The 18,577-nt window shown below is 33.6% G+C and overlaps 1 protein-coding gene across 4 annotated transcripts in view; it reads right to left on the bottom strand.

Moving 5' to 3' along the window:
* The window catches only part of LOC111428649 (adducin 1-like protein hts), an 84,248-nt gene that overhangs the window by 11,697 nt on the left and 53,974 nt on the right, over positions 1-18,577 (bottom strand). For 2 of the 4 annotated variants that reach the window (XM_023064285.2, XM_023064286.2), the window contains exons 7-10: positions 11,249-11,371; positions 11,096-11,167; positions 10,465-10,509; positions 4,825-4,887 (exon numbers count right to left, since the gene is read on the bottom strand). In XM_023064285.2, coding sequence (XP_022920053.1) covers positions 4,825-4,887; positions 10,465-10,509; positions 11,096-11,167; positions 11,249-11,371 — 303 coding nt within the window. The remainder of the gene's footprint in view (positions 1-4,824; positions 4,888-10,464; positions 10,510-11,095; positions 11,168-11,248; positions 11,372-18,577) is intronic. The other 2 variants (XM_071194907.1, XM_071194908.1) reach the window with 2 other exon arrangements.

Genomic DNA, 18,577 nt, shown 5'->3' on the forward strand with positions numbered 1-18,577 from the left:
GCCTGACTTCCGTTGTAGGAAAAGTTATTGACAATGCGGTATAAAGTACGGGTGTGTTGAGAGCGCTGGATAAAATAGAGTGTGCCGGCTACCTACTGTGTGTTGTGGAAACTGGTTTGAAGGAAAAGGATGGAAGATATGTGAGGAATGGGCGGAGGAATGTAGGGTACGGTATGCGAGAGAAGATAGGAGGGACGATGGGAAGGATGACTGTGATCGCAGATAAAGAGTGAGGTGTGAGAGAAACGATAAAGAGGTTACTTGTTGAGAGGGCGGGTGAGGTGGTAAGATTAGGGGTTGCGTAGGGGGTGTGAAGAGGTGTGTGTGTAGGAGGGAAGTGGTGAAAGATGTTAGAGAGTCAGGAAAGAGAGATGGATGATATTGGATAAGGATAGAAGGGATGCAGCCCTGCAGCATATCTGGCAGGAGTGTCCGAAGGTAAAGGAGTATTGGATGGAATTATGGATAACGGTGGTATGGATTGTCAGAACTTGTTTGCGGCGGGAGTAATGTTTGATTATCTCTTTATGGGGGCACAATGAGCGACAGTGGCATTATAACGGGGTGGGACTATATGGTTTTAGTGTTAGTTAGTGTTTTCGTCATGTATTTCTTCGTTTATTTTTATTTTCAGGTTTTGATTTAGTTTAAGTTGGCGGATAAATTGTAAGTGTGACAAGGATTGTATTTCGTTTCATTGTGTTCGTTTTATATTGTAATTAGACTTTAGGTTTGATGAATTGTATTTTAGTTAACACGTTCGCTGAGAAGTTTTATAGGTTAGGGTTCCAAGGAGCGGCGAGGTTTATTGAATAAATGATAAAAAAGACGCACATGACTCCTATGTACTAATGTTGTAACATGGCAACTTCGAATGGAGTCATACACACTGAACGTGTTAATGTGCAAATAAAGTTAAGGTTCTCCGCTGGTTTTTGGTGGCCGGAAGCGGTGGGTTGCCTTGGGAATGGTTTCAATGATTCAGTGGAGAAAAGTTTAGTTTACGCAACACCTGTGAACAATCTGGAAGATTTGTACTAACGAATAGAACGGTTATCTGGTAATTGTACTGATAATTCGTAAAAATGACAAGTTGTGAGTTTGAAAGAGTGCGAAAAAGTCCCATCAACGCAGGATTAGAAACTATTGATGTTGCAGAGCATAATTTTTGAAACACCTGTATATCTACATATTTAGCTGTTACCATAAATTTAAAACATATAACACAATATATAATTAATTTAAAAAGTAAAAACTTCCTGCAAACGATGTTTCTTTAAGTGTACAATTTGTAACAGTGAAACAATAACAAAAAAGTGCTAAATGTGTTACAAGGCAGTGTTTGTGTTCGTGTATAAAAAAATAAATTAGTTAATACCTGATCCAAATATCCATTCACCCAAATTATACCCATACACCAAAAATATCTTTTTTTTATACCGTTTTGTTACATTTTTAGCGGGTTCTAGGATTTAACATAAATATTCACAAACTTATTAAAAAAGCAAGAGTATTAAATGTTGTTTTTATGTGCTGAAGATTATAACATGATGTGTTGAGTACAATAATTAACAAAAGTCTTTAAAATTATGTTATCAATAAATTTTGGATCAAAAACTGATAACATAACTTCCAAGAATTAACGGAAACAATGGCTCTTTATAAACATACACCAAATAAAATGCAAAGCGAATGTATTACAAAAAAAACGTGCTGTTAGGAAATAAATGATCGGAACTTGAAAGTCTTATGTATATATAGTAAATTAAAACTTTAAACAAACTAATATTTAAAACTTCGCGTTTTCATATCCCATCCAAGCGAGACTGGGGTCTCCTTCAAACCCGCATTTATCACCATTTTCTTTGTCTTTCACAACGAAAGTAACGTTATTAGATTGTACAAACGCTGGGTTATCATTTGACTCGGAACGAACAAAATAATTTTCCACAGAAACAACAACCCGATTATTTTCATCTTCTACACGAGACACATTTCGATCTTTAGCAGCAGAGTAATCACTATAATCGTTACATTCAACACTTTTAGAAAGATTTTTTCCCTTGGAAACCGTTACATTTTTCGATGGTTTTAAAGGGGTATTTTTTTTTGATTTTGCTTTTTCTAACATTACCCATAAATGTTCGTTACCACTTTGAGATTTTCTCGGTTGAAACGAAGATATTTTTGAGGATGATACAATGTTTTTAATCAATTTAGATTTTGCTTCTTGGGCTGTGGTAATCGAATTATTAATTTCATGGACGGTTTTGACTTTTACTGGGGTGAAATTTTTTTCTTGGTTATTTTTAAGGTTGTTATCAATATTATTGCAGTTACTACTCTGTTCGTGCGTTTCATGGGAAGCACATTTTTCATCTTCTGATTCATCTTCTTCTGAATCATCAGGATATTTCAACATATCTTTATTTTCGACGTTTTCTTTATCAGCTTCTGCACACACAGATTTCTTCAATTCTTTTCCACGATAATTTTTATACCTATTAATTAACGGGAAAGTATTCCTAAACAAAATATTTTTCATTTGTTGCTTACAATGTTCCTCCTTCAATTTTATATCGTTTTTCTCATTAAACGATTTTCCTAAAACTTGCGCGATTTCTGTAAAATTAAAAATATTCTCAATTTTCGGCATTGTCTTACAAATTCCTCTCACACAAACTTGTCCCTTTCTCGTTTTATGCTTGCAAGTCCTCACAATTTTTTGAATATTGGGTAAATGTTTTAACGTCTCATCGACCATTCTTTTTAGCGGCTTTAATTTATTCGGGGGCAAAACCACGTTTTTTACGTCGAATAAATTCGTTGATGATTGAGAAAGCATTTCTTTGAGACCTTTTAAAGTGTCTTCGAATTTGTTCATATCGACCGATTTTGTGAGGGGGACCATATCGTAAATAACAGAAAATCGATCAAATAACGAGCGCGAGTATTGCGAACTCACCTCAGAATCTATTTCTTCATTATTTTGATGCTTTTTTTGCTTCTTATTGGAATGTTTTCGATTTTTATCGTTGTCTTTATTCGCTTTTTCAATTTCTTCTTGGGGTTTGCTTAAATGCTTTCGTTTTGGTGGCTTTTTAGCTGCGTTATCATTAGATTTCATATCATTAGATTTTAAGATTTCATCATCATCTTTCTTTGAATTGCTGTCTTGCTTATTGTAACAAGTTTGCGTTTGAGAGTTAAAAAGGTTTTTAATGCACGTCGATTTTTTTGGGACCATCTTTAAAAGGTAATCTTCTAGTCCAGGGGGAGAAAGCGTTGAACATGATTTTTCGGTCTTTGTTGTTATATCAGTGTTGGTAGACACTGTGCAAGTTTTTACTGATTCTTGCTCATCACAAACAATTTCTTCTTGTTCAATAATTGGCTCCAACGCCGCAATATATTTTCGCACTTCATCTTGTTTTGCTTCTATTCGGGCTTTCTCTTTCGCTTCTAACAGCTTACAATAATCATTGATAAGTTGTAAAACAATTTGTTCATGATTTTGTGACGTAATTCCTACGGCTTCGTCATCATCGTTTTCGCATTCATTCTCGATTAAACTTTCTCCTTCAGATGACTGAAAACCATCCTCATCTTCGCAGATGGCTACATCATCAAAAGAACACTCCTGTTTGGTCTTTTCTTCATTTTTTTCCAAATCTTCATTAATTTGACCATCCATTTGAGTTCTGTTATTTTGTAAATCCTCATCACCAACGATTATTAACAAATCTCTGTCTTGTATTGAATGCGTCGATCTCATTTCTGGCATTTCTTGGTCCCCGTCAAAAAATGATACGTTTACCTTGTCTCCCTCAACAAGCACGTCAACAAACAATACATCGGGATCATATTTTGTATCATTTTTGGTTCCCTCTAAAAAAACATCATCGTTCTCAGCGTTTAAATCAGCACTTTTTATTTCCACTTCGTCACTATCTTCTTCGCAAGTACTTAAATCATTAACTTCACGTGTCAAGTCAAAAAAATCTCCTGATTGATAATCTTTATTGGGACCAAAATCATATTCATTTTCAAACATTTGTTCTTTAGAAAAGCTCCTCACTGCTTCCTCTTTAGCTTGGTTTTCACGAAGACGCGCCATATGTTCATCAAATGCCTTATTAACATCTTCAAAGGATTCATCACTTACATCTTGAAAGATATCTTGTTGCATCTTTTTAACAATCTCCATTTCAAAATCAGAAGAATCTTCCTCATCATGTTTTAACTCCGGAAAATTATGCGTTAAAATTGAATCAGCAACATAACTAGTTTGAGCGAAAACATCCTCGAACGTTTGACTCTTCTCATTAACATTCAAATCGGGAACAAATGGCAAAATAAAATCTTTAAACATTTCCAAAGGAATTTCCAAAGAAAGTTGGTTTCCAATATTAACGGTTAATTGATTAACTTTTTTGCGAAATTCTTCTTCATTATTGAATTTGGGGGAATTACTTCGTGAAATGTTCACTAATTTCGGTCTGCAAACTTCGTTAATGTAGTGCAAATTTGCTACGTGGTAATGTTTGGGGTTTGGTGCCAAATAGGAACCTTTCGGGTGTCCGAAATGTCCCGTGGTCCTGTAAGAATGTACAAGCGCAGAACCGCGGCCTGAAAATAAAAGGGAGTCGGGGATGTTAATAAAGGAATTTGGTAAAAATAAAATGTCCAATCGTATCTGTGCAGCCATGATTGAATCGAACAAAATAAGCGCAAAGTGTTACGGTAAGCAACTACCAACAAAAAATGTATGTAACTAAGCTATATTTAATAAACTATTTTTTTTTCTCTAAATGGTGTACTTACTTTTTGTGCTGTGTATGGACGCTCTGCTTACTGGTGATTGTTGAAGAAGTGCTTCTGATTTAACTACGTCATGCAAATAATTTTCAAGTGTTTAAAAGCATGTAAATACTACTAATTATTTTTTTGTTTTATTGGTAATCATTTATCGTACATTTTTATTGTATATTTATAGCAAATAATGTACGTTAATTGATTAAGCGATATTTTAAAGGTATCTTAAGATATTTTAGATTGCCTGAATAAGAAATTAATTGCCTGATACTATATTCAAACGTTCATTTTCAATATAATATGATTATAGTAATTAATCATTAAATTACGATTGTTATTTATACATAATTTAAAATGTTATTTATTGCAAATCACAATCATTATTGTAAAGCTCGAGAAAATCATGTTCCGAACCTTGCAAGATAGCATATGAGACATTTATTTTGAAAGCAACCTAAATCTATTTATGTTAAAATTGAGTTATTTTGTAAATGTAGCGTCTTGGCAGCAAGCAACCTAAGCTATAAGGCAGGCGGAGGCATTGGAGAGTATTTGACTGCAAAAGAAGACTCGTTATTTTTAATACGAGTGGATTTCTTAAAAGCCGAGGCAGCTGAATATTTAAAAAAATATTGAATATTGTCTAATATAACAGCGATATGACTTCGAATTTGTTTCTGAAGAAGGTTGAAACATGGCATCCGAAACGCCAAACATTTTTTCAAAAGACGCACGGCTTAACCCGAAAGTTTCTAGTTCTAGGTTTAGTGCTAGTGTTAGTTCTAGTTTTAGTTCAATTAACACCGACCGTGAAAGCCTTCGTACTTATAGCGATATGGAATTAACTGTAAGGCCTCGATTAAATAACGTTATTATTAATTCTTAGTAATAAGTTAAGCAGTGATCGCTTGCGGCCGAGACGCTACATTTACATAAATATCATTACAATATTGACCTACATATTTTATCCTATAATTTATCCATTTGTATCGATGTGAGGTCGCCTGCGGAGCTGCTACGTTTAAATAAATATTATTACCTTACATATTACTGTTTTATCACTTGTATTAATGTGATGTCAATTGTATTAATTACATACTGAAGCAGCTATGCTGGCGAAACAATAGCTCCAGAACTTAAAAAGAACTATAAATAAGGTTTTTGTCGATATGAACATGTTATTAGGATCCAAGGAAGATCTGCTGCTATAAAAGAAAACACCAGAACTTCTTTTTAATATAAATTTGTCCATTTATAAGCCAATTTATTGCCAAACGCAGTAGTTCAAGAATTTAAAAAGCTATAAATAAAACTTTCCTTTCGTTATTGACATGTTATTAAGGCAGCATGTTATCCGAGGCAGCTGTGCTACCGAGGCAATAAAGAGTACTTGACTGAAAAATAAGACACGTTTAAGACACGATTACTCAAAAGCCGAGACAGTTATGATGCTGAGTCAGTGGAGATTACTTGACCAGAGCAAAGTTTTTTTTTAATACTGGCTTATGCTTCGATAATTAGAAAGGCAGACTCGACGACTGCGACTGAACGAATGATGTGATGAATGCTATGGTTAAATACTTCTAGCGTTTAGGGGAAATCCAAAACTATAAAATTAAATTTGTTTTTGCTTAACGACTCCCGAACATAATATGTAATTAACAGATACATACACAGAGATAAATGTATTGCTAAAGTCAACAATACTACAGTTGGTACGATATTTGTTGAGCCAAAATTCCCAGAAAGGAAAAAATCAATGACGTTCTATTCTCGGAAAGCAACGGTTAATCACGGCTTGATATTTACAAGCAGTGGCGTACCTTTAAACTTTATTGCAAGTATAAACACTCACTTGCTATGCCGCCGCCAATGACTTTCAGGGTGTCCGATGTTATATTTTCCAAGAATCTGACGTAGTGGTTTTCTGAGAAATCTGGCTCAACAAATATCGTACCGGCTGTATTTACTTGAAACAAGCATATTTTATTGTACTGTGCTGATCGAAAATCTGATTTTCTTAATCAGCCATTCTCATGCATATCTGTAACCAACTTTGGATATACCGATAGCAGAGCATATTTGCTCATGTTCATTTCATTTTGAGGTACTTATTCCAATAACATAGAAAATAACCAAAATGTCTTGTTGTCTGGTAAATATTTTTAAAGTTTTTAATGAGAACAGATGAAGAACTAATGTTTCTGAGAAATTAATCATTCGCATTTTAAACTCTGCTGGTTACATGACAGGACAATGAGACTGCCTTGGCAAAGCTACAAATACTATGCACAGGTGGTTTCTTTACACAATGTTTAGTTGCTTTTTTTTAAGTTGAAATAAAACTGTGTTGCATGTTCTATTAATTAATGTCAAATATATAAACTACTTTATTTTACTAATCACCTTTATATCTCGTTCTGTTGGAAGAGACAGTGGGGCTTGGAAAAAAATTGCATTAAAGAATTGAAGTAAAATTACTGAAAATTAAAAAAGCAGCATATTTTAGATGTCGAAAGTTTGTGAAATACTGAAATAAGGAATCAGAAATGAAAAGGCGAGGAGGACGTGTGTTTGATGACAAAGTTGCAAATATTGAGAATGTCGATGTAAGAATCCGAACTAAACAAGTTTTCTAGACAAAGGAAGTCTTATATAGACATTTCCCGGCCTAAATGCATACAAGTGCAGTGTGTTAATTAATTATCGTACCCGACGCCGTCATTGTAAGTATGCAACCAATATCATAGTGCAATACGCAAATCGCGTATTGTAATACCAATACTGTGATATTGGTTGCATATTTGCAATGATGACGTCGGGTACGATAATTAATTAGTCACTAGGAGTCACCTGCTAGATGCTCTGCTAGGTATAGATACGATATGTGCCGATGCCTGGCTTGTGCTGAGAAGAGGCTTTCACTTGAACAATAAAATAGCATCCAGCAAACTCCAGGTCAGAACACCTTGGACAGAACACTCTCGTTTAAGAAATATCTAGAGAGTACACTCCTCTGCACTAACTCCCAACGCTAAGCAATATCGCCCCGCCAAACCTGCGAAGAAAGAATGCTCTCCTAAAAGAGTTCAAGAAAATAACTGACAAACCACTACTGCCTATACATAAGGATCTAATTTATTAATAAATTAAATTAAACTCAGCATTAAATCTTGCTAAGCAACTTGCTAGAAATAACTACAACCTCAACGCTGAGTAGGAAAAAGATTGGAACAAGAATCAAAAGTATTTGGATTTCCCCGCCAACTATGGAAGAGCCGTACGGGAGATAGAGTCTGTGGTGGTAATCTCCACAAAAAGTAAGCACTATGCCCCCACTATGACCGCGGAGCTCCAAAACAATCTATCCAGCACATTGTGGGGGACTGCCCTATTAGATCTTATCCTAACGCTGCGAAGGAGTTCTTTGATGCTAAACCCACAGCTCTTAAATGACTAGCCGAATTGATTAGCTCACCATCAAACTTTAACATATGATAGCTAACCCAATTACCAAAAAAGAATGTTAATGAACATATGTCCTATTTCAATTATTTACGAAATTATAACACTTTAAAGTTTTCTACAGAGAATTTATTAATAGTTAGTAAAATCAAATCATTGTAATGTGTACGTCAGTTTGCTGTAAGGTTTAATTATTACATACAAGAAGAAACTCAAAATGTACGCTTATAGCAGTGAAGAGTATGCTGATATAATTTTCGTGTATGCTTTTTGCAATGGAAATGCTCGACAATCAGTACGAGAATATCAAGAAAGATTTCCACAGCGTCATTTGCCATATTATTCAGTTTTTAGCGATTCTTTCAGAAGACTTCTAGAAACAGGTAATCTTGCTCCAGCAAAAGCTATTCGACCACATGTAGTTAATATAAAGGACAAAGAAGCTGTAATTAATGCTGTCATTGATAATGCTTCCATCAGCACTCGAAGAATTGCACCCAACATACATGTAAGTCAAAATTTTGCATGGCGCGTATTGAAAATGTTCAAGCTCTACAGCCAGGAGATAATCAGCAACGGTTAGCATTTTGTGAATGGTTATTGCAGCAACATGCTCAAAATAATGACTTCATTTCAAATGTTCTCTGGACAGATAAATCATGTTTTACACGAGATGGTATAAATAATTACCATAATGAACATATCTGGGCATTACAAAATCCGCGTGCGATTAGACCAAGGAAATTTCAACAACGTTTCAGCATCAACGTTTGGGGTGGTTAACAATTTACGAAGTTTGCATGTACTTGATGAACATTTGAACGCTGTAAATTACAGATTTTTTTGAACAATACACTTTTTGATTTACTTGAAGATATACCGCTTAATGAAATTCAAAATATGTGGTACCAGCATGATGGTGCCCCACCTCATCGCGGAAGAGTTATTGTCGAGTGGTTAAACCAATATTTTCCAAACAAGTGGCTGCTATTGAAATAAGAAATCAACCAGACATTTTAATTCGGCTGAAGAACTCTTTAATTCGTCGTTGTGTCATCAATATTTTGTAAAATTTATATGTTTTAAAAAAAAAATGTAGCAGTTAATTATGAAATAAAAATTAAAACTTTAAAGTGTTATAATTTCGTAAATAAAAATAGGACATATGTTCATTAACATTTTTCTTTGGTAATTGGATTAGCTATCATATGTCAAAGTTTGATGGTGAGCTAATAAATCACCCTGTATATATTCGCTGTATGTAACTTATATCTACTATTGTATTGTATGTCTTATATGTCTATCTCATACGCTAAATAAAATGTAGAGAAAACGTAATTCCGATATGTATTTGCGTCTTTGCAAATTCAAGTTGGTAATAACAGAAGTTCAAACACTATTCCAACGCCTCGAATATATGGAAATATACATTTGCTAAAATTCCAGCGCAGGAACGCTGCAAATACCCAGATTGTACAGGAAAATCTTTTATTTTTTTTGTGGAAAATGTAAAGAATTGACTCTCAACAAGCACATAAGCTGTTTTTATAGTTTTCATATAGAATAATATTTTCTTAGTTTTCGTTATTTTGTGTTATAAATATATATTTGTAACTAAACATTGTACCAAAATCTTTATAAGGTATACATATTTCAATGACTTCTTCATCGCAATGCGTGGTCGCAACAGGTGTTAAGACTATCTAAAAGTGTTAAAATTACATTTCCTTTAATATGATAGCAATTATTAAGTAAATAATGTCTTCTTATCAAAAATGGACTTGAGTTACATTCAAAATTAACACCTATATTTGTCATCAATATTTGTTCGTTTCGTTTCTTGATTAATATTTATGTCTCGTATTTAGACATGAGACTCTTTATCAAAACCAATCGGTCACATTTTAATTCAAATACACATTTAGAAATTTATTCATAAAATGAATTTTTTTTTAATCATTTTAAATAAGCTTAAGTACTCCCGCAAATAATGTGGTTGTTATCTTTTACTAAATTTAGGCAGCGCAATCTAAAACAACCTTAAAATAATCTTTATTATAACATACCCAAAGACAAAATTTGTTGATAAATTGTTAAAAACAAATTAACCAAAATTTTTATTTATGAGTATGTTATAAAAAATAACCTGATAATTTCTTTTGGTTAGCTTTAAAAAATACTCACGTTTCTCTATCGCCTCATATTGTTGTTGATCTGATATTGGATCATCTACAGAAAAAAACCATGCAATCATGCTTTAAAAATGCATTAAAAGAACGAGCAAAAACGCTAATTTAAAAGCAACGAGCATAAAGAATATCAATCAAATAAAATTATGTAAATTTGAAATGAAATATGTGAAAATGTTGGTGGTGAATTAATTAAAAAAACAAATACTTTAGAAGTAATAATAACACATATAGATATTTTAAATGTAAAACAACAAATATTTAAATTTTGATACTAGAATAACAAGGCAGATGGTTTTTCTAACGTTATTAATTGGATTTATAATTCACTTGATAATGGGTTACAAATCCAAATTATAACAAACTTAAAAGCGGAATGCAATAATTTAGACAAACAAATTTAGATAACAAAAATTTGTTCCATTCGTTCATTCCGCATTTCCTATCTTTTTTGATGATCACTTACCAAAGCTGCCAAAGTATCACTTTAGATTATCAATAACTAGGCAAAAATCAAGCTTAAATCACTCGCCCGTTTTTCTTTTTAATTAATTTAAGTTGTTTTAACAGTTAACTAATTTTAACTTAAAACTATTTTTAACATACTTCCTAAAATAATAACTTACCATCGCTCATCACTACTTCCGGCTGGCTCGGTTTCGGCGCCTGCGTTGTTTCTATTCTCAAAACTTGAGGTTCTTTAAAAAATTTAATATAATCAGAAAATCAATCAAGTTCCTTAAATTAGTTTATGTATTTTTTTTTGTAATAAAGCTTACCGTCCCTACTTTCCTCTTCCGTTTCGCTAGCTACAGATGTAGGAGATCGGATATCGCTTATCCGCTTGTTAATTTGTGCAGAAGACAACCCTTCTGACTCGCTGTAATCCGTCGTATCGTCAACTATAAATAAAAGGGAAAAATAAAGAATAATTCGAAATAGAGGAATGTTAAAATTTGTATTGAAGGTTTATCAGAAATTAGTACAAGTTAAAGACTGGTTAATGAAGTAATATTAAAGTATTGATCCAAGATTGTTATTATAAATTAGATTCGACATTTTTTGTTCTTCAACGTACCAGCTGGAAAAACACTTTACAAAGATTCTGTCTGCCATTACAGGAAAAACAGAATTATATGTAAGAGATTCTACGCATTTTGTAGAATCAATCAAAAGTATGAATAGGTCCTGAGGATGTCCTGGTAAGTGTCAATGTGGAATCTTTATTTACCACAGTATCAGTCAAAGACGCCGTGGTCTTCGCCAGAAATTCATTCCGGAGCGCTTACCGAAGTATGTTTCAAAGCTGGTTGAGCACTGCACCTTTGTAACCAGTCATGGCCAATTTCTACATAGAGATGTTTGTAGAATAAGCATTCACGAAGAGTCCGTGAAAACCAAAGCTATGACTTCGTTACGTGGATGACGCCTTTGTGAATAGCAGCAGGAGTTTCTAAATTACCTGAACTCGCAACACCCTATGATCAAATTTATAATGGAAACGGAAGATGCAAAAAAGCTACGGAAATGCTTTTTTTAGATGTATTAGTTACTGGGAAGACAGATGGAGACACTATCTAGAGGCTTCATCCCATCACCAACCACGATCATAGAAGTCAATGATCCAAGACTTATTGGAGTGGGCAGAAATATAAAACGAAAAGAATTTGAAGAAAGAAGCATTTCTAGAAGATGTTTCCAGCAGGTCACCAAACAATGTAAGCAGAGGGATTATGTGTCAGGCGTGACAGAGCAGAATGCAAGGTCTGAAGAAGAAGGACATCAAGGTACCAGAGGGTACAGTCAAAGGCAATTCAAAGGCAATAAACTTTTATAAATAGAAAGATTATACAGGGTGTCAGATAAAAAATGCCCCAAGCTGTAGCTCTGTCATTTACATTCCGATTTTCATGAACGAAGTATCAATTGAAATGGTTTGATGAATACTATGATTCATGCTACAAATAAATTTTTTCCAACGCCATCTTCAATTTCAAGCGATTATTAGCTTTTGTTTTTCTGAATCCATTGATGTACAGGGTGTCCAAATTTCGATGGGTTTGCAGGGTATCTCAGTTATTATGGAAAATAGAAAGTTGCGGCTTTCGCGAACCTGAGCTACTTTTTTGTGAAACTTACAATGGCGCAAATCAAATTTTCATAGCCCTCTTCGTTTTTGATACACAGGGAGTGTTTCAAAATTTAAGATTTTCAGACACCTCACCTATCCAGAAACGTAAAAACGGATTCTAATAGATTTTTACACGTAGAATCCAATGGTGCACGTAGAATTTCTCTAGTCATCACGGTTTTTGAGTTATAAAGAGTTAAATATTTTAGAAGTTGAGTATTCAGTATTCAGACGGATAGAAGAAGAAAAAAACGCAACAATCTGACCTTTCTATGTTGATAAGTTCTTATTATATATATTTTTTCTTCTTCTTAAAAAAGTGTTATTCCAGCGGAGAAGATCTCAGGATGAAAATGGCGACAATACGGACCAAGACGATATCGGCACGTTGACGGAAAAATCCTTATTTGTAGCATGAATCATAGTATTCATCAAACCATTTCATTTTCAATTCGGTAATGAAAATCGGAATGTAAATGACAGAGTTACAGCTTGGGGCGTTTTTTATCTGACACCCTGTATATAGGTTCGAAGAGAAGAGAAGATTCAAATCAGTAAATACGAGCGACAAAAATCTCTGCTATGGTGAAATTGGTACTGATGAAGTTTGTTGCACTTAAGATTACATATATTATTATGTATATATTATAGTCAAAGCTCGGATATTTCGGTACCGTCTCAGTAGCGTCGCCAGCGCAAAACCTATGGGGCGCGATCATAAAGCACTCCCACCACTCGATCTACCGTTCCGATTGCTCACACATCTACAAGCATGCTAGGCCTGTATTTATCCGTGTTGCGTTCCGAGAATTCATTTAATATCCTTTATTCATCGTTAAATCCATTTCATTTTGTGAATTAGAATTGTACTATTATTTCAGTTTTTATAATTTCAAACCGAGTATATTGAATATTTTATTTAATTATCATCGAATATTTTCTTGCTTTTTCATAATTAGAAGTGCTTGTTGTTTTAGGTTTTATAATTTAAAACTACTTCTATTAAGAGTTAATTTTTTGATTTTTATTAACTGAATTACCCTATTCTTTTAGTTTTTATAATTTATTCAACACTTAATAGTGACTTTTGACGATACGTTCACAGTAATTGACGACAATGTAGCATTTGCGTTAGTTACCAGTTGTGACGTCGAAAGAACATTTTCTAAACTCAAAGACATTTTAACACCCAAACGGTCGTCATTTTCTGAAGTAAATTTAGAAAAGGTCATTATTATTCAATCATTGCACCAAATAGGAACTGAGAGTCGAGAAAAATTATGATAAAGTACATAATTACTTGCTTATTTAGCGTTAATACAGATCTTTGCTAATGCGCGCCTATGGATTACCATGACAACGCTGCAGACCAGTGGACTCGGGACCTTGGTTATGCGTCGCTCGTTAATAACGCAACATTAATGAACTGGTCGACTGGACTTAGGTACCGAAGAATCCGAGCTCTAATTATAGTTCACGAAGAGTCCGTGAAAACCAAAACTATGACTTTGTTACGTGGATGATGCCTTTGTGAATAGCAACAGGGAAAAAAGCGTTTAAGGAGTTTCTAAACTACCTGAACTCGCTACACCCTATGATCAAATTGATCAAACCCTATGATATCCAGCGAGTCCCAAACAATGTAAGCAGAGGGATTATGTGTCAGGCGTGACGGAGCAGAATTCAAGGTCTGAAGAAGAAGGATATCGTGGTACCATAGGGTACAGTCCGCAAAATTAGGAACGCTCTTCCCCAATAGCTAAAAAATATTAACCCCATTAAGGAAGGCGGAAGTTTATCGGCTATCATGCACTTGTAGGAACTATTATAAACCACAGATTTCGATAAAACCAAAGTGCTAGCCAAAGCCGAAAATTATTACCAAAGGATAATAAGAAAGGCGAACGTGAATGGAAAAGACGGCTGGGATCTGCGTATTTATATCTCACTAAATTTTGACAGCCATTTGTTACTACTCTACGCTGGAGATTAGATATTTTCTTAAGTGTGTTGAGTTACGGTATTTAATTCAAAGGCAATAAACTTTTATAAATAGATAGATTATACAGGGTGTTAGATAAAAAATGCCTCAAGCTGTAACTCTGTCATTTACATTCCGATTTTCATGAACGAGGTATCAAATGAAATGGTTTGATGAATACTATGATTCATGCAACAAATAAATTTTTTCGAACGTCATCTTCAATTTCAAGCCATTATTAACTTTTGTAACTCTCTGGGAATAGCAGCAGGGAATAAAGTATTTCCAGGAGTTTCTAAACTACCTGAATTCGCTATACCCTATGCTCAAATTTATAATGGAAACGGAAGATGCAAAAAAGCAACTTTTTTTACATGTATTAGTTGCTGGGAAGACAGATGGAGACTATCTACAGGCTTCATCCCATCGCCAACCACAATAGAAGAAGTCAATGATCCAAGACTTGTTGTAGCGAGCAGAAATATACAACGAAAAGAATTTGAAGAAAGAAACATTTCTAGAAGATGTGCTCAAGAAAAACGGCTACACGAGCAGAATTCCAGGTCTGAAGAAGAAGGATATCGTGGTACCATAGGGTATAATCCGCAAAATTAGGAACGCTCTTCCAATAGCTACAAAATATTAACCCTATTAAAGAAGGCGGAAGTTTCTTGGCTATTATGCAGTTATAGGAACGATTACACACCACAGATTTCGATAAAACCAAAGTGTTAAGCCGAAAATTATTACCAAAGGATAATAAGAAAGACGAACGTGAATAGAGAAGACGGCTGGGAACTTCATATTTATATCTCACTAAATTTTGACAGCCATTTATTACAACTGTACGCTGGAGATTAGATATTTTCTTAAATATATTGAGTTACAGTGTTTAATTCAAAGGCAATGAACTTTTATAAATAGATAGATTATATACCGGTGTCCCTCAACAGTGGCTCACCCCCATATTTTTCTTCATTATTGGTGATATAAGAAAACCATTTGGAATGCATAGTTAGGTCGCTAAAACGGATTATTACGACATGAAATCATTCTTTTTGTACTTCCGGTTATACCGGATGTGAGTACTAATTTCGCTATTTTTTTAAATCTATAATTTTTTTTTCTTCAGTTGGGTTGATAGTATAATTTCACATAACTTTTACTTGAAAAAATTTTCACGATCGCTTATAATTTTTGAAAAAAAAATTATTTTCGTTATTTTATAACGTTTTAGTACCTTCGGAAAATGTATTACTACTTTTGACGCATAGTAGCTAGGTTAATAGTATAAACTACGTTATGCCCCTCTTGATTTGCTATTTCTCGAGCAGTGATCACAGCTATGCTTTAGTCAGTGGTTCTTTTTTAATAATGATGTAAATTAACAGTTGTATTAAATTAGTTTTAAAAGAAAAACGCGATCAAACAATTAAGTTTAATTTAATTATTTTTGATTTTTTATTTTTTTCTTTATTTTTTGTTCTTTTACACTAAATGTTCTGTAGCTGATAGTTACTTACAATGTCCATTGTACATTATAATTTGGATTGTTTACTTTATTTTGGTTAAAACCTCTCAGATCACCTGACCTCACACCTTTAGATTCTTTTTATGGGGCAAAATCAAAAATGAGCTGTATAATACACCAGTAAGGTCTCGTGAGGTATTAGAAAATAAATCGAGTTAGAAATTGTATTACCTAAATATCTCCGCAGGAATAACGTCGAGTCGTTAAATCGACAATACGCAAGATACAATTATATCAAAATCGAGGCGGGAGCATTTTGAAAATTTAGAAGCTTAGTTTTTTTGAACTTACAATTGAATTAAATTTTATTGTTGGATAGCGTTTTTCTTTTAAAACTAATTTAATACAACTGTTAATTTACACCATTATTAAAAAAAAAAAACCACTAACTAAAGCATAGCAGTGATCACTGCTCGAGGAATAGCAAATCAAGAGGGACATAACGTAGTTTGTACTATTAATCTCCTAGCTACTATGTGTCAAAAGTTGTAATACATTTTTCGAAGGTACTAAAACGTTAAAAAATAACGAAAATAATTTTTTTTTTCAAAAATTATAAGCGATCGTGAAAATTTTTTCAAGTAAAAGTTATGTGAAATTATACTGTCTACCCAACTGAAGAAAAAAAATTTATAGATTTAAAAAAATAGCGAAATTAGTACTCACATCCGGTATAACCGGAAGTACAAAAAGAATGATTTCATGTCGTAATAAACCGTTTTAGCGACCTAACTATGCATTCCAAATGGTTTTCTTATATCACTAATAATAAAAAAAAATATGGGGGTGAGCCACTTTTGAGGGACACCCGGTATAGGTTTTGAAGTATTGCGGCACTTTTTTAACTGGCAAATCAGTAAATACGAGCGACAAAAATCTCTGCTATGGTGAAATTGGCACTGATGAAGTTTGTTGGACTTAAGACTACATATGTATGTATGATTTCATGAACTTGACATTTGGATATGTAACAGACTTATTTATTCAGAATATTGGGTATTTTGTTGGTAGGTATTATTTTCGTAAATAACCGTGGTTTTTCAGATTGTTGCTATCTCAAAAATGATTAAATTGGTTTAATGCGTATTTGATACAATATATCTTATACTGAATAGAGTCGAATCCCATAAAAAGTTCTTTAAAATTTCAATTATCTATTTTTTGTTCTTAGTCATAAATATCGTTGATATAATGTATAGTGAAAACCTCAACTTCCAACTTTCATAAAAATACTATCTTTGTAATGTAAAAAAAAACAGTTTTCAACTTCGTAGCGCTTTTGTAAAAATGGAAAAACTGGATATCAATACACATAGTATCATAAAACTTGAAAACCAGAAGATCCGTGATCCTTACCTTGTTCATATTGATTAATTTCTTACAAAATAGTATTCTTTGAAAGGAAAACAAAGATATACTACAATTTCTACTGTGATTTTACAAAAATGTCAATGAATTTAATACAATCAGTAAAACTATTTCCAATCAACCGGCAAGTTGTGAAGATTTTATATGTTTTTAAAGTTAGATCAAGAGATTCAAGTAACAATATTAGCATTTACCAGGCTAAGGGATGAAATATAACGATGAAAAATATATAGGCGACAAGCTATAGAGAAATGAGTGTTTAACGATTTTAGTTTGTGTAGTAAACATTGACTGCTAAGAAAACTTAACATTCTTCGAATTCTATTTCTTATCCACACATTGCTAGTTTTCCGTCACCGCCATTTTTTTTAATGTTTTCATTTTACTCGCTTTTTTCTCCGCTATTCAACATCTTCGTGAGTGATGTACCGCAGGTGCCGGATGTTGACTTGGGGGCTTAAAATCTGCATCTTCAGCCAATCGCGGCAACTAGATATTATCGAAAGAAGACTTCAACAGTCCCTGCGGTAATACATCCAGGTAAAAGTGCGGCATTGGTTTTTTTGGGAACTGTCCGAAAAAAAAAAGTCTATGACAATCCTGCCAACTGAAGATCTTCGACGGAGTCATACAGTTAAGTATTTCAGAGTCACCATAGACGCCGAGTTATCTTGGGATCCCCACACACCAACGATCTAGCAATGTCACTTGCTTCGCTTATCTCCGAATGAACCGTTGCTATGCTTTTATAAAACTATGAACCATCACCGAATTCATCTTATGGACAGACAAGAAGACATTTGATAACTCTGAGGTGTAAAAGGCTAAGGATAATACATAAATACATTGGAAATAAACAAATTAAATTCGAAACAATGAACTAAAGAGGATTGAGTCAGTTTAGCTAGCACCAGTCAACGGTGTAAGCCCACTGTTTTTCATCAATCCATAAATTAAATTACTGCTACTAGAAATTAAACTAAATGACACAATACGATGTACGTCAGAATCAAAAGAAAATGAGAGAGAACAAAACAAAAGAAAAACAAATAGAAAGGGCAACGAAGTAAGACAGAGAGAATAGAGGAGAAGAGAGA

This window comes from Onthophagus taurus, chromosome 3 (genome assembly GCF_036711975.1).
Source record: "Onthophagus taurus isolate NC chromosome 3, IU_Otau_3.0, whole genome shotgun sequence".
NCBI classification, from domain to species: Eukaryota; Metazoa; Arthropoda; class Insecta; order Coleoptera; family Scarabaeidae; genus Onthophagus; species Onthophagus taurus.